Here is a 17,010-nt window from a genome sequence, read left to right on the forward strand (position 1 = left end):
CCATCCGGACCCGCCAGGTGGAGAAGGGACCTCTGGTGAGTGTACCTTTTAAAATAGTATACATGATTTAAAAGCAAGCATGTTTAATGATTAATTTGCCCTGGCATTCGCAGCTCTCCTGGATGTTCTCCCAAAGCCTTTGCAAAAGATTTCTGGGGAGGGCAGCCTTATTCCACCCACCATGGTAGGATACTTTACCACTCCAGGCCAGTAGCACATACTTGGAAATCATTGTCGAACAAAGCATTGCAGTGTATGTTTGCTGGCATTCAAACAACATCCGTTCTTCATCTCTCTGTGTTATCCTCAGGATAGTGATATCATTCATGGTCACCTGGTTGAAATAGGGTGCTTTTCTTAAGGGGACATTCAGAGGTGCCTATTCCTGCTGGGCTGTTTGCCTGTGGCTGAACAGAAATGTTCCCTGCTGTTAGCCACGGGGGGGGGGAGGGCAAAATGTGACCTTAGAATGAAAGCACATGTGCTATGTATGTAATGTTAACAGCAAGGTTTACTGTGACAGAGTGTACCCATTGTTCTATAAAATGTGTCTTTTTAAATAGCACTGTCCCTTTTTTTTTCTCTGCCAGCTGCATGTGTTTCAAGGATCACAGGATCTTCTCCTTCCCAGAAACTAGTGAAGATTAGAAGGCGAAAAAAAGCGATGAAATGTTCTCTGAGCTCATGCTGTCCTCCCACATTGACAGAGCACAGACGAATGCGTGGAGGCAGACAATGTCAGAGTGCAGGAAAGCACAAAATGACCGGGAGGAGAGGTGGCGGGCTGAAGAGAGTAAGTGGTGGGCTGAAGAGAGTAAGTGGAGGGCTGAAGAGAGGGCTGAAGCTGAAAGGTGGTGGCAGCATGATGAGAGGAGGCAGGATTCAACGGTGAGGCTGCTGGAGGATCAAACTAATATGCTCCGGCATATGGTTGAGCTGCAGGAAAGGCAGTTGGAGCACAGACCACCGCTACAGCCCCTGTGTAACCAACCGCCCTCCTCCCCAAGTTCCATAGCCTCCTCACCCAGACTCCCAAAAACGCGGTGGGGAGGTCTACGGCCACCCAGCCACTCCACCCCAGAGGATTGCCCAAGCAACAGAAGGCTGGCATTCAATAAATTTTAAAGTTTTAAACTTTTAAAGTGCCATGTGGCCTTGTCCTTCCCTCCTCCACCACCCCTCCTGGTGCTTCTCTCCTCCACCACCCCTCCTGGGCTACCTTGGTAGTTATCCCCCTATTTGTGTGATCAATTAATAAAGGATGCATGAATCTGAAGCAACAATGACTTTATTGCCTCTGCAAGCGGTGATCCAAGGGAGGAGGGGAGGGTGGTTATCTTACAGGGAAATAGAGTGAACCAAGGGGTGGGGGGTTTCATCAAGGAAAAACAAACAGAAATTTCACACCGTAGCCTGGCCAGTCATGAAACTGGTTTTCAAAGCTTCTCTGATGCACACCACACTCTCCTGTGCTCTTCTAACCGCTCTGGTGTCTGGCTGCGCATAACCAGCGGCCAAGGCGATTTGCCTCAACCTCCCACCCCGCCATAAACGTCTCCCCCTTACTCTCACAGATATTGTAGAGCGCACAGCAAGCAGTAATAACAGTGGGAATATTGGTTTCACTGAGGTCTAACCGAGTCAGTAAACTATGCCAGCGTGCTCTTAAACATCCAAATGCACATTCTACCACCATTCTGCACTTGCTCAGCCTGTAATTGAACAGCTCCTGACTACTGTCTAGGCTGCCTGTGTATGGCTTCATGAGCCATGGCATTAAGGTGTAGGCTGGGTCCCCAAGGATAACTATAAGCATTTCAACGTCCCCAATGGTTATTTTCTGATCTGGGAATAAAGTCCCTTCCTGCAGCTTTTGAAACAGACCAGAGTTCCTGAAGATGCGAGCGTCATGTACCTTTCCCGGCCATCCCACGTTGATGTTGGTGAAACGTCCCTTGTGATCCACCAGTGCTTGCAGCACTATTGAAAAGTACACCTTGCAATTTATGTACTTGCCAGCTTGGTGCTCCGGTGCCAAGATAGGGATATGGGTTCTGTCTATGGCCCCACCACAGTTAGGAAATCCCATTGCAGCAAAGCCATCCACTATGACCTGCACATTTCCCAGGGTCACTACCCTTGATAGTAGTAGATAGCAGCTCCGTGATAGCGTTGGCTACTTGCATCACAGCAGCCCCCACAGTAGATTTGCCCACTCCAAATTGATTCCCGACTGACCAGTAGCTGTCTGGCATTGCAAGCTTCCACAGGGCTATTGCCACTCGCTTCTCAACTGTGAAGGCTGCTCTCATCTTGGTATTCATGCGCTTCAGGGCAGGGGAAAGCAAGTCACAAAGTTCCATGAAAGTGCCCTTACGCATGCGAAAGTTTCGCAGCCACTGGGAATCATCCCAGACCTGCAACACTATGTGGTCCCACCAGTCTGTGCTTGTTTCCCGGGCCCAGAATCGGCGTTCCACCGCATGAACCTGCCCCATTAGCACCATGATGCCCACATTGCCAGGGCCCATGCTTTGAGAGAAGTCTGTGTCCATGTCCTCATCACTCTCGTCACCACGCTGATGGCGCCTACTCGCCCGGTTTTGCGTTGCCAGGTTCTGGTGCTGCATATACTGCTGGATAATGCGCGTGGTGTTTAATGTGCTCCTAACTGCACAAAGTGATCTGAGCAGGCTCCATGCTTGCCATGGTATGGCGTCTGCACAGAAAAAAGGAGCGGAACGATTGTCTGCCATTGCTCTGACGGAGGGAGGGAGGGAGCGAGGGGTGACTGACAACATGGCTTCAAGGGAATTAAAATCAAGAAAGGGCAGGACTGAATCTCCATTAAAGTTTCAAGGTGCCGCTGACAGACCTCACAAAAATGATTGTCGGCCATTGATTTCACGGAGGGAGGCAGGGAGGGCCTGACGACATGTACCCAGAATCACCCACAACAATGTTTTTTGCCCCATCAGGCATTGGGATCTCAACCAAGAATTCCAATGGGCAGCAGAGACTGCGGGAACTGTGGGATAGCTACCCAGGTGCAACACTCTGGAAATCGATGCTAGCCTCAGTACTGTGGAAGCACTCCGCCAAGTTAATGCACTTAATGCACTTGGAGCATTTTGTGTGGGGACACACACAATCGACTATATAAAAAAAATTTCTAAAAAACCGACTTCTATAAATTCAACCTAATTTCGTAGTGTAGACATACCCTTAGTGAAATTCAGATTCTCAAAATCATTCACATTTCCAGCTTTTGCATATTTACTTATCAGTTAAACTAATCTAATGACCTAATCACATGATCCACTCACGGTGTTGACGTCAATTATACGCTTACAGTTATAACTTACAGTTGTAGAACAGCCAACAGAGTGAAGCACATGCCAATAAAGAGGAAAAGTAACAAATTGAAGGATGAAATTCACTTCAGGAACTCTACTCAGTCTTTTGGCCTTACCAGTCCCACTTAACAATTTTCGTTAAAGGGAGCATTTATAGGAATATGAAGTTCTAGTTTGGAAGCAGAGGGGTAATATCACTTAATCGTCCACTTGCCCTCGAAGACTGGCTGTTCTCATTTTAGGGATTTCCTCTGGAGGTGATCTGAAGTTGTTATTGTCTCTTTAAACATAACACTAAAATAATCCGTAGGAAAAAAGTTTATCCTGAACCTCTTCTTCTTTCTGACTGGGGTCAGAATCTGGAAGTGGGGCCTTCTTCCAAAGAAAAATATTGGGATTTATGCTGAGTATGGGAAACAGATTTCACTTTGCACCTTCTAGAATACCTCCTAATTCAGAGGTGGGCAAACTACGGCCCGCAGGCCACATCTGGCCCGTGGGACCGTCCTGCCCGGCCCCTGAGTTCCTGGCCGGGGAGGCTCACCCCTGTCCCCTCCCCTGCTGTCCCCTCTCCCTCGCAGCCTCACCTCACTGTGCTTGCCAGCGCTCTGGCCCGCCACTCTGGCATGGCAAGGGGGCGGGGAGCGGGGGTTCTTGGGGGGCAGTCAGGGGACAGGGAGCAGGAGGGGTTGAATGGGTTGGGGGTTCAGGGGACGGGGAACAGGGGGCGGTTGGATAGGGGTCAGGGAGAGGGGGATGTTGGATGGGGTCCCGGGGGGGTGGTTAGGGGCAGGGGGTCCCAGGAGGGGGCAATCAGGGGACAAGGAGCGGGGAGGGGTTGTATGGGTTGGGGATTCTGAGGGGGGCAGTGAGGTGGTGGATAGGGGGCAGGGGCCAGGCTGTTTGGGGAGGCACAGCCTTCCCTACCCAGCCCTCCATATAGTTTTGCAACCCCGATGTGGCTCTCGGGCCAGAAAGTTTGCTCACCCCTGTCCTAATGAGACTCTTCAGAAGATGAAGGGAACTGGTGGGGGAGGGATGCTTTTTTTATTTTTAGTGCCCTTTCTTTCCCTTTCTTTTCTTTGCCACCAGGGCCTTCTTGGACTTACTCCTCTTTCCATCCATCTCAAAAACTGATGATAGGGAGGAAGGAAACAGATCCTAAGCATGTTTGTAATTTCTCTTGGGGGCAATTAGTGGGGTCTGCACATCTGTGAGATTTCTTTTTCATATGCCTCCTTTGATTCCCCTCCTCAGATGGGAGAGAAATTCCAGACTGAGAGCCCCATGGAAAGGGGAGAACCTTGTAGTTACTCTTTTGAGCAGGTGTCATGCCCTGAGAAATAGGGGGTTCAAGCTGTAGGGAGGAGCTGGCCCGGGCTCCCCGGTCTGGAGGGCGTTTGCTAGGATTCCAAGTTTCCCCACCCTAGGGGCATCAGGCTCCAACCCTGGAGATTCAAATGGAGTCCTTGGCTGGTTTGCTGCACCAAGAGACAGAACTAGGGTGACGCTGTTGGCAGGGAGGAGCCCTAAGCCAACGACAGGCTGGTGGGGAGGTGAGGGATGATGTACAATGGAGGGAGGGTTTGGGCTGAGGGCCCCTTACCCAGCTCTTCTTGCTCTGTCTACTCTGGATCTCTGTCAGTAGTGCCCTGCTGCAGCAGAAGTCATGGGGCGAAGGGCTGGGCTGCTCTGCAGCTGACAGTTGGCGCTGTGAGCTCAGGCTCCAGCAAGCTTGGTGGGAAACATCTCTGGCTCTTTGCTGTTGTTCTTCCACCTGTGCTCCCCCACAGGGAGAGGTAAAGGGAAAACCCTGGCCTGGGCTGGGCCTCCACTAAGTTGCCACTGTGACTTCCTGGGAGGTCTCCTGCTTGGGCCCCAGGAAACCCTGCCCCGCATCAGCACTTGAAAGGAGCCTGGGTCTCTGCAGAACAGGCTCAGATTTTTATCCAGACACTGAGTCGTCAGGAAGGTGCAGAACATACAGTGTCTTGTCTTTCCCTTTCTACTTAGTCTTATCTGCCATGCTGCACTCCAGGTGAGTGAGCAGGATGCACGAAGTGTCTCAACAACTATGGAAAGGGAATCTCCTCTCTCAACAAAGGCAGAACCGAAGAGCCTGGAGATGTTTAGCCAATTGATATGTTTTCTAAAACTTGCTCTGCTGCAGGGAGAAGCTGTTCTGCCTGCCTGCACCTGTAGGGGCAGGCAAAAACACTGATGGGTTTCTCAGAAGTGGAGCCATACCTCCTCTTCCATTGATTTACAGCTCTGGTCTGACTTCAAGGCTGCATAGATTAGAGACCCAAAGTCATAGATCTATTGGCCCTATTATGAATAAGAAAATCTGGTTTTGTATCGATTAAAGAAGTTTGCATGATATGATCCACAAGGACTCATACCCAATGCCCTGCATTGACAATATGCTGGAGGCATTAGCAGAATTTGAATGTTTTTCTCCACTGAATGAATGGAGCATGTGCTGGCAAGTCCAGGTGGAAGAGTCAGCCTCATGTGAAGACCACCTTTACTGGTGGACAGGGCTTGTGGCAGTTTAGTGTGATGCTGTTGCATCTGAGCTGTTAATGGAACAGGTGTTTGAAACTTGACACTTTTCAGGAGACTTGTGTACTTGGACAACATCCTGATCTGTGCAGGAACTCTTGAACCAGCAAGGGGAAGGCTGAGGAATGGCAGAATCCCAGGGTGCCCACCAACTACAGGAGTTCATGGGGCTTGTCTCTTGTTGCCAGGTGTTTGTGTGGAGCTTTGCTGGGATAGCTGCTCCCATGTATAGAAGAGATCACCATTCAGGCAGACAGCCAAGTTAAGCCAGGCATTCCAAGACCTGGAGAAGCTTTGATTACCGTGCCAGTGTTGGATTATCCCCTGACAAGTTGCCCATTTGGGTTGGATACTAACGCTGGCTAGATTGGAACAGGAGCCGTGCTCCTCCCCGCCCCCCTCAGGTTCACAATAGACAAAGGCAAGTTGTGGCCTATTAGAGGAAGACCCTCAAGAAACTGAAATGGAAACCTTGTGAGACCCATAGGTAGCTCCAAGCAGTAATAAACGCTATTGAGCGATCACCCCTTCTTTACAAGTTCATCTCACATTTATTTATTTACTTTGGATTTATATACACATCACAGAAGAAAGGTGCACCTCTCCCAAATTACAAAGATGGCCTGTCAAACATCTGAGAAAGTCCAAATTACCACAATCATTTTCTAGTGAAGATGCGCTAAATCGACGGCAGATCACTCTCCCGTCGAATCTTGTACTCCACCAGATCAAGAAGAGTAGGGGGAGTCGACAGGAGAGCATCTCCCGTTGACATCATGGAGTGTGGACCTCGCGGTAAGTAGATCTAAGCTACGTCGATTTGAGTTACACTATTCACGTAACTCAAATTGCATAGCTTAGATTGAATTTCCCCTGTAGTGTAGACAAAGTATCTCTTAGAAGGGTGTGTGACACCCACATGAATGTGCCATGACTTAACTTTGCTTGGCCGTCTTACACCACATACCACAGAGACCAGAAAGGATACCTGTAGCCCTTCGCAAGAGAGCTGACCTCCACCCATGCAGCCCTTTGTGGCCAGGGATGCCTCTACACTGCATTGCTCTTTCTTATCGCTCTTCCAGGCTCTTTTACACAGACTCCACACACCTTTGCTCATTCAATCACAATCCCCTCCTTGGGGTCTGGGTTTATTCTAGGGTTGCCAACTTTCTAATCGCACAAAACTGAACACTTTAGCCCCTTCCCTTCCCCAAGGCCCTGCCCCACTCCTTTCCCGAGGCCCCAACCCCATTCACTACATTTCCCTTCCTCGGTGGCTCGCTGTCCCCCACCCTCACTCACTTTCACTGGGCTGGGGGAGGGGATTGGTTTGCAGGAGGGGGGTAAGGGCTCTAACTGGGGGTGTGGGCTCCAGGGTGGGATCAGAAATGAGGGGTTCAGTGTGCAGGAAGGGGATCTGGGATGGGGCAGGGAGTTGGGGTGCAGGATGGGGTGAGGGCTCTGGCTGAGGGTGTGGGCTCTGGGCTGGGGCTGGGGATGCGGGGTTTGGGGTGCAAGAGGTGGCTCCAGGCTCTGGGGGGTGGGGCTGAGGGATTCAGAGTGCGGGAGGGGTCTGCGGGTTGAGGCAGGGGGTTGGGATGTGGGAGGGGGCTCTGGGTTGGGGGGGGCTCAGGGCTGGGGCAGGGGGTTGGGGCTCGGGGTTGGGGTGCGGGCTCACCTCGAGCAGCTCCTGGTGAGCGGCACAGTGGGGCTAAGGCAGGCTCCCTGCCTGTCCTTGCTCTGCACTGCACCCCAGAAGCGGCCAGCAGGTCTGGCTCCTAGGCAGGGAGGCCAGGAGGCTCCAAGCTCTGCTCTCATCCACAGGCACTGCCTCACCAGCTCCCATTGGTTGCAGTTCCCAGCCAATGGGAGTGTGGAGCTGGTGTTCGGGGTGGGGACAGCAAGCGGAGACCCATGCTCCCGCCCCCCGCCTAGGAGCTGGACCTGCTGGCCACTTCCAGGGTGCAGCGTGGTGCAAAGACAGGTAGGGAATAGCCTGCCTTAGACCCGCAGCACCGCCGACCGGACTTTTAGTTTTAACAGCCTGGTCAGCACCCTGTTCAACTGGGCGTTCTGGCTGAAAACCAGACACCTGGCAACCCTAGTTTATTCATAGATTCATAGATATTAAGGTCAGAAGGGACCATTATGATCATCTAGTCTGACCTCCTGAACAATGCAGGCCACAGAATCTCACCCACCCACTTCTGCAATAAACCTCTCACCTATGTCTGAGCTATTGAAGTCCTCAAATCATAGTTTAAAGACTTCAAGGAGCAGAGAATCCTCCAGCAAGTGACCCGTGCCCCATGCTACAGAGGAAGGTGAAAAACCTCCAGGGTCTCTTCCAATCTGCCCTGGAGGAAAATTCCTTCCTGACCCCAAATATGGCAATCAGCTGAACCCTGAGCATATGGGCAAGATTCACCAGCCAGGTACCTAGGAAAGAATTCTCTGTAGTAACTCAGATCCCACCCCATCTAACATCCCATAACAGGCCATTGGGCCTATTTACCATAAATATTTAAAGATCAATTAATTGCCAAAATCATATTGTTCAGATAAGCAAAAGTAAAACTTAAAGTGCCAAAAAACTATCCTAGAGCATGGCTCTTACCTCAGAGCCTGGGCAATCAAAAAAATTCCTTCTCTGACTCTTTTTTATCAGTTCTTATGAGGTGACCCACTCTGGGGTTCAGCTTGCATCTGCCCTGCTCAGAACTGACTCCCCTGCAGACTTCCCAGGATCAACTCCCCCCTTCCCTTTAGGGCTGCTTCAGGTTTTGTTTTATATTAAGAGTCAACTGCTAAGGTACCAACCCCTTCCATGTACCAGGTGTCCAGGGTCGTCCCTAGCCATTTTGGTGCCCTATGCAGCTCCCCATGGGGGGGCTGTGCGGGGCCCCAGGCCTTTGCAGGGGGGGTGGCTGGGGGACAGGGTGGCAACCGCCCCCTGGCCCCAGCCCGCTCTGCTCTGCTCCCCTGGCTCCCAGCCTTGGGGGGTTAGGGGGGAACCACCCCCCAGCACTCATCAGTGGCGTGGCTGGGAGCCAGGGGAGTGGAGCAGGCTGGGGCCAGGTCGCTCCACTTATGACATGGTGAGTGCAGGCCCGACCCCTGCAGCAGTCCTCAGGGGAGTGGGGACAGGGTGGGGGCGGAGCAGGGGCGGGGGCTTGGGGAAGGGGTGGGGGTGGGGCGGAGCAGGGGCGTGGGGCATGGTGAAGAGGCGGAGGAGGGACTGAAACAGCATGCAGCAGTGCAGGGCCCCAGGAAATGTGGTGCCCAAATTTCCTGGTGCCCTACGCAGCTGTGTACTTTGCGTATGGGTTAGGACGGCCCTGCAGGTGTCTCTGGTTGGCTCATGTAGAAAGCCTGCTCAAGGGTTCAAGACTCCTTCAGGGCAGCTCCCGTGCTCCCTCTCATTCCTTTGCTCTCTCATACCTTGCTGTTGGATTAACACCAGCCGGTACCTTTGTTTGTATTCATGACTCCCACATAATTGCTTTCAGTATCTCAAATTATGTCAATGAAAAATAAGTAGGCCAAATGTGTCAGTACCCAGATCTACAGATATTTAGATATATCTGGTTAGACAGCTGAGAAATGCGGCATGTAGGTGATAAATATGGAATCTATGATGCTGATTATGATCACAGGGTACACAGCACAAAAAGTACCTGGAATTAATTGTAGTAGAATAAGCACATCACTTTGATCATGATAGCTCATTCACCTGTTCATGATGTATTTATCTATACTGAGTTGTATCTTAAGCGTTCTGTATATTTTTAAGGACATTTGGAACAAAAGAAATACAAGCACTGGTTGAGGCTCATTAATAGTTGGAGCTGATAAAATTGTTAATAATGACACTGAAATAATTATTTCTGTTCTGTATTTAGAAGGAAGAAGGATGATGTACACATTTCACATGAGAATGATGAAACACTTTCCAATCCATTAGTAACCAAGGAAGGTGTTACACAACACCTAAGACATTTTTAAATCAGCAGGTCCAGACAACTTGCATCCAACAGACGTAAAAGAGATCTATGGCCCACAGATGTTAACTATCAGGGTGAAATAAGGAAACTGTGAACACTGCCTGGTGACCTTGTTAGTGAGTGACTCCTCCTACATACACACCAGAAACAATGAGCTGCTTCCTGGCATTAGGGTTTGTGCCAACACCACATCCCACAAGGGGAAGAACAGTGGTTCCATTCAGTTTCTCACCCAGATCATATTCTGCTCTTTCGTTTCTCTTATGGTGTTGGTGGATGGGGGTGCTGTACATTCTGGATGCTGAGACTTGGTGAACTCACATCAATGGTGACTGCAGTGAATTTTCAGCCTTACTTTAGCTTCTTACCTTGAGTTGACCTGAATAACTCCCGATGGCTTCTGGGGGCTTCCAGCTTCTTTTTAAGTCCCTGGATCAGCTTGTGTTTCAAGCTTTCACCCTGGGCTCCAGGAAAACCTGTAAATTAAATGTCACCTCTTGGTAGCAACACAACAGGCCAATCGAGATTTACTAATGGAGCATTTAGGGTTGATCACTTCAACCTGCCCAGGAAGTTCAAAATGATCGCAGCTGGCTGGAAACCACACCAGGGAGACACCATACTAAATCTATTCCAGGTGCTATGTCACCCCTCATCCTAGTTACTCCCCTGAGCCACCCAAAACAAATCTCCAGCCTTGAGTTCTAGACACTTCTACACCCAGTGCTGGATAGAATGAGTCAGTCACCTCCTCAGCCAAGCTGGTGTCAGCAGAACCATCCAGGAGCCTCTGCAGCAGGTCATTCTTCCCTCTGGCAAGCAGGCTGCAATCCAGCACCCTGTGGAAAAGAAATTACAGGGTGAGGCTGTCGCCTTCCACACAAGGGATTTCAGTGCACAACTCCAGAGACATTAAGTAAAGTTTAACCTTGAAAAGGGCTTTCTTGTGAGCCTCCCACTAAGATCTCATACCCTTTGGTGATTGCCCTGGACAGTTCCTCCATCTCCTCAATCTGCTCCCTTAGGGGTTTGGTGGTTAATTTCTCTGCAAAAGAGAGAAAAAGATCAGTTGAGTCTCCATGGATGATCATCCCCCTAGTGTCAGTTCCAAATATTTCTGGTCAGATAGTACCAAGCCAAAGCAAAGTTATCCCCCAGGGAAGTGAATGAGTTACCAGTGCATGGGATGGAGGGCTTGAGTAGGCAGCAGGGTCGTGACAATCATCCCCTCTCCCAACTCCCCTTTTCCTCATGTGAGAGAAGGGGTCTGGGATCCCCTCTGCCAAGGGAAGGGAGGAAATAGCTGTGGTAGGGCCACCTTCCTGCCCCTGGCCACCTTCCTGCCCCTGCCTGCCCACACACTGCTGGCAGGAGCGGATAGTGGCACAAGCAACAGCCTCTCATCTCGACTAGTGCTGCAGTGACGGATAAAAAGCCCTCTCCCACTTGCAGCACCAGAGGTTGGGGCAGCAGCAACTTCCTTCCTGGCAACCTCTCCTCTCTCCATCCAGGAGTAGCAGCTGAGCTCCCTCCTGCCCCAGTTCCCCAGCAAACAGACAGGTTCGGTATCAGGGGTCCCTCCCTCCCCAAGTCTAGAGAAGAATCAGGGTCCCATCCCCCACCAGGAGTGGAGGCATGAGGGCTCCCTTTCCCCCGGCAATGACATCATCACATAGGCATGTGACTCTGTGGGACGGGGTCCAAATATGGGCCTTTTGGGTCTAGTACTTGAGCCAGGCCTGCCTAGAAGTGAGGAGAGCTCAGAGCACACTGGCTGATTTGAGATGTGTTTGAGGGTGTTAGTGAATCGGCCACTCAGCTGATGGGATCCCAGCTGTACTTCATCACCTGCATTCATGACCAGATGGAGAATGTCTGCCTGGAGAATCAGGATCCTGGCCTCACTGTCCTTTCCGGTCCTACTGGGCCTCAGCAAGGAGGTGGAAACACGGTGGGAAGAAAAGTGTCGGATATGAAACCAAAAGATAAAGCAGAAACCTGCTCCCAAATCACCAGCAGCTGAAATCTCACTCCCTGAGCTGTAAAGCAGATTGTGTCCATGCATCCTTGAGTGATAACTCTGATACTGTGCTTCTATCCATTCACTCTGTCTGTCTCTCTACAGCTTTTCTAGTCCATCCATATATTCATCCATCTATGGATTATCCATCCACATGTCTGTCACAATTCTAGGGCATGGATCAGTCTATCCATCCACATCTCACTCTTCACCGTAGTATCAGGGACCCACTCCATTGCACACTCTGAGCCCAGGACTGTGCTATGAACACTTTTGATCTACTTTTCAGGAAGTGGGTGCCAACCTTTCCAGTATAGGGCAACTTCCTAGAAATTGCTGTGCTCAGCAATGCTACCTCCCTCTATGGTTCTATGGAACTATTTTGATTTCAGTGGGAAAGAAAACGAATAGATTCTCCAATCTCTTTCTCTCTCCTGTCTGCAGTACCTGCTACCCTGGACATAGGGATTATCATCAGCTGTGGAAGATAATGTTTGAGGCAACCTCTTATAAAAACTTCAAGATAAAGAACTATGTTAAAATGGAGTTAAGGTTGAGAGGCAGTATCAGTAGTTTAAGGGTAAAAACATTGCAGGGATATTATAATTATCCCAAACCAGGAAATTTAGAGTTACAGTTACACTTAAAATAAATCCATTCATGTTCACTCATGGAAATGCACAGTTGTGGCTCCCAGACAACCTTAACTCTGCCCTTTACTGACACCATACAATACAGCTATGATGAAGGCATTTAAGTATTTAGGCTCTCAGATTAGATCAAACAGATTTTTAAAGGTAGGAATTTTTTCCCTCATGGTGCTGTTGGGCAGAGATAAGGTCTTTTAACTCATCAGCTCTGGAGTCACAATGTCTCTGTGCTTTAAAGGTTCCTCCAACTGTTCTGTTGAGATCGGTTTCCTGGAAGTGCTGCCTTGATATGCTGTGGAGCTGGCAGCAGTGTCTTGGGGAGTCTTTCAAGCACTGATACCCAAACTAAGTATGGGGCCATGGAACCTTTGAAGAACCAGAGATTCCCTCATGCCACAGACTCATTACAACCAGTAGAATTAGTGCATACAAATTAGCTATAGCAGAAGGGTGTTGATTGGCTGAGTAACCTTTGTCATCATTATTTAAGAAAGATTAAGAATGGTTGATTGGACCCTGCCTGTGGTCTACATATAATTATAAATGGACAAAGCAGTCGTTAATATCTTAACTGGTTTGCAACATAATGTCTGCAAATATGGCCTATGCACAAAATGTCAATTAATTTTAACTGTGTAGAAAATTTGAAGGTCTGTCTTATTCCTGGCTCAGTCTGGGTCATTGGAGCCTGCTACCCATTTCTAGGGAGCTAGCAGGCCTCCCACTATAACAGTGGCTACTGGGCTGCTCGCCAACACATGCCTATGCCCCATGGCCTCATTTGCCCACCTGCCCTGCCACTGTAACATCAACATCACCCTCCCCCATCAACTCTCTTAGTCTTTGCAAACTCTCACCCCTCTCCTCACATGAGGGAGGGACTTGAACCGGGCATGATGCTGGCAGACTGCCCTGCAACTTGAGGCAGATGCCTCTCGGTCCTGACCTGCAGACTCCCCTGTGTTCCCAGGCCCCTGTTCTCTCTTGGGAAGAGACTGACATCTGTGTGATGATTCTGTGACAGGCACCAGTGGAGACACAGGTCACTACTGGCCAGAGAGTAGCAAACTGAAGCCAACCACCAATTTAGGGTTCCACCCTGCATTGGGCTGCCTGTGAGTCATGCTGTTTGCTTTGAAGAGCCTAGCGTTCAACCAGAAATTTCTCCTCTGCCACCTGGAGCTCCCCTTTATCTGTTCCATTTTCCTCTGTTCTAGCTGGGTCCTTTCCTGAAGGACTTTCTATATTGTCTGGCATGAAAGGACTACCCAGGCTTGGAGTAAAGCTTGAGGTCTTTCCAGGATTGCTTGTGGGAAACTAAGATCTTTCTTAAAAAGAAAAGAAGTACTTGTGGCACCGTAGAGACTAACCAATTTATTTGAGCATAAGCTTTCGTGAGCTACAGCATCCGATGCATCCGATGAAGTGAGCTGTAGCTCACGAAAGCTTATGCTCAAATAAATTGGTTAGTCTCTAAGGTGCCACAAGTACTCCTTTTCTTTTTGCGAATACAGACTAACATGGCTGTTACTCTGAAACCTAAGATCTTTCTTGATTTTTTTAGACCAATCTGCAATCACTTTATCCATGGGTATGTCAAATAACATGAGAATGCTTGTGTCCTTTACAAGAGCGGACGGGGCTACATCAGTCTTTGGAAAGGAGACCAGTATCTGGCCAAATGATTAAAAAAAATACTGTACACGCATTCTCATTAGAGGTGATGGATTCTTCTCCTTCATTGATTCCATGCACAAATTTACTTAGGTTTGTAGAACTGAATCTGAGCAGCAGCATTAGGGAGTAAACTTGAAACTAGTTTTAGATTTCAGAGAGAAATGGTAAACACCTTCTGCTTTCTTGTTTGTGTCTATATAAAATACCCTCCCAATTTCAGTTCCCCAATCCCATCAACTGTTTTTGTAGTTGCAGTTGCTTTTTTTATTTTCTTCTTCCTTCAGTCTTAGGATATGTCTACACAGCAAAAACTGTGCATACACTGGCCTACCTTCTCTTGAATCCAGCTGGCATGGGTAACAATAGAAGTGAAGAAAGCACAGCACAGGCTAGCAAGGGGAATACATCTGTGCCAGGCTGTTATGACCTGTGTTGAAGCTTGTATTGTCTTCAGTGCTATTGTTACCCATACTAGCCGGAGTCAAACTAGCTTGAGTAGGTTAGCCTGTGTACAGTCTTTGTCCACTTGCTATTCAGCTCAGCTGAAGTTACATTAAAGTGTATTCCATAGCAGAACTTTCCCAGAAGAATTAAAAGACATCCCTCTTTCTCATTTTAGAGAGCCAAAACCAAACCCTTGTCACACCATTGTAACCTCACTAAAGTCACTAGGTCAAATTCAGAACTCTATTATGCCAGTGTATATCTAGAGTAACTCCACTGAAGCCAGGGTAAGTGAGATCAGAATCTGGTCCAGTGAGTTGCACTGGAGTGAAAAACAAAAAGGCAGAATTTGGCATGTACTCAAGGCAAGGTACAATCATTTGTCTTGTTTTTGATTACTCCAGATATATTATTCCTACTTATACTGAAGCGTTTTACTTTTATTTTTTAAATTTTTGCTTGGGTGTGTGCTTTTTGTAAAATAATCCTCACATACAAAACACTGAAGTGCTCCTGTGCACTACTTTACTTTAGCTTGTTAAGAGTTTCTTATAAAAACAGTAATTTCAACTGAAGTAGTAAGCTTCTTAAGCATGGGAAAGTAAATATGTGGGTTCTGATTCTCCTTTCTCATGGAGTAAATCAGAGGTAAATGGAAATAAATGGAATTATAACCATACATAACTGGCACAAATGAGAGCAATCAGGCAAATATGGTGGGTTTTTTGTTTGTTTTTTGTTTTTTTTTGCTTTGTATGCATGCAGTCTTCCTACGCACTGTAATAGGAAGTATGAACTCAGCTTCAGCCAGGACTGAACAATAGGATGTGAACTCACATGCTGTATCAGCCTTCAGATCATTGGTTAGGGAGCACTTGATGAGGTTCACTGCTTGTGTCTACAGAGTTAAAAGAACAGTGCAGGGAACAGAGATTGTTAGCATCAGAGAAAAAACAAGTCTCCAATCAAGATGAATAGAACAGAAGAAAACAGCCATCTGACATGGTACAGTGAGAGAGGTCAGTGGTCTGCACAATACTGAGCTTGTCATTTGCTATTGGGATCCCTGGGAATTCCATTGTCATCTGGACTATTTGTGGGAAAGTGAAGCAAAGATCTCCTACAGTCATGCTGATCCTAAATCTGGCCATTTCAGACATCTTGGTGCTGGTTACTTTACCAGTCTGGATTTACTCCTTTGCTAACACCTGGCTCTTTGGAGTCACCTTCTGCAAAACGCTGGTTTCTGTTGTTTACTGCAGTATGTATGCCAGCGTGTTTATAATTACAACACTGAGCCTGGAGAGGTTCATGGCTGTGTTCTACCCATTCATGATTCAAAAGTGGAAAAATAAAGCTGTGATTCTCAAAGTTGTTTTTCTCATTTGGCTCCTGTCTCTTGCTTTTGGAGCTTCCATAATCCCATTTCAAGAGATTGAAGAAACAAAGATTGGTCAGCAGTGCACATATCACAACTACACTTCTGATCAGCAGAAAATATTGTGCCTTTTGTTGGAGACTATTGTGGGTTTTGTGATTCCTTTTATTATCATCTCTACTTGTTATGTATGTGTTGAAAGAAGAATAAACACAATGACTTACTCATCTAGGCAGCGGTCAGCGAGGCCGATTGCCAGTGTGATTGTGGCTTTTGCTGTTTGTTGGTTACCACATCATCTGTTTAACATCATAGAAATTGTTTCAACACAGATAGTAGACTCTAACCAGAAGATGTCTTTGGCATTGGACGAGGTCTCAGAAACGGGAGTATACATCTCTGGATCACTGGCATTTATTAGCAGTTGCATTAACCCTCTGCTTTACGCCTTTGCTGCTCGGAACTTTCAAAGTCACCTGAGATTTGCAAAGCTGTTCAAACTCTTTGAAACGATGACTTCAGCTGTAAGAGAGGAAGCCCAGAGAGAAATGTCTGTGTAAGTGATACTTCAGTAAACACCGAGACTCTCTAACAAGAGACATGTATGAAGTGAGTGATGACTAGAGTACTGAATATTCAATCCTTTCACCTTGCACTGTTAATTTTGCCTCGCTAAACAAAACCATTCATTCAGGGTCACCCATTCTAATCCAGCGCAAACTGAAAGTCAATACCATCTGAAGGCTGTTCTATGTGTTATATAAAGTGAGTTGGCAGTCATGTTCACATCACAAAACTATTACCATTACTGTTCCATCCTAGTGTTCAGGGATGACGATCTGGTTTCTTTTAAGAGTATTGGGTTTGGGTTAGAGAGCATGTTGGATGGGGTCACAGTTACCAGCTGCCTTGA

General features: G+C 48.1%; 1 protein-coding gene across 1 annotated transcript; it reads left to right on the plus strand.

Moving 5' to 3' along the window:
- Positions 1–15,847: 15,847 nt before the first annotated feature.
- On the plus strand, positions 15,848–16,657 carry LOC144272984 (leukotriene B4 receptor 1-like). The gene has a single exon (XM_077831419.1). It carries the CDS (start codon positions 15,848–15,850, stop codon positions 16,655–16,657), a length of 810 nt encoding a protein of 269 aa, XP_077687545.1.
- Positions 16,658–17,010: the final 353 nt, after the last annotated feature.

This window comes from Eretmochelys imbricata, chromosome 12 (assembly GCF_965152235.1).
Source record: "Eretmochelys imbricata isolate rEreImb1 chromosome 12, rEreImb1.hap1, whole genome shotgun sequence".
Taxonomy (NCBI): Eukaryota; Metazoa; Chordata; order Testudines; family Cheloniidae; genus Eretmochelys; species Eretmochelys imbricata.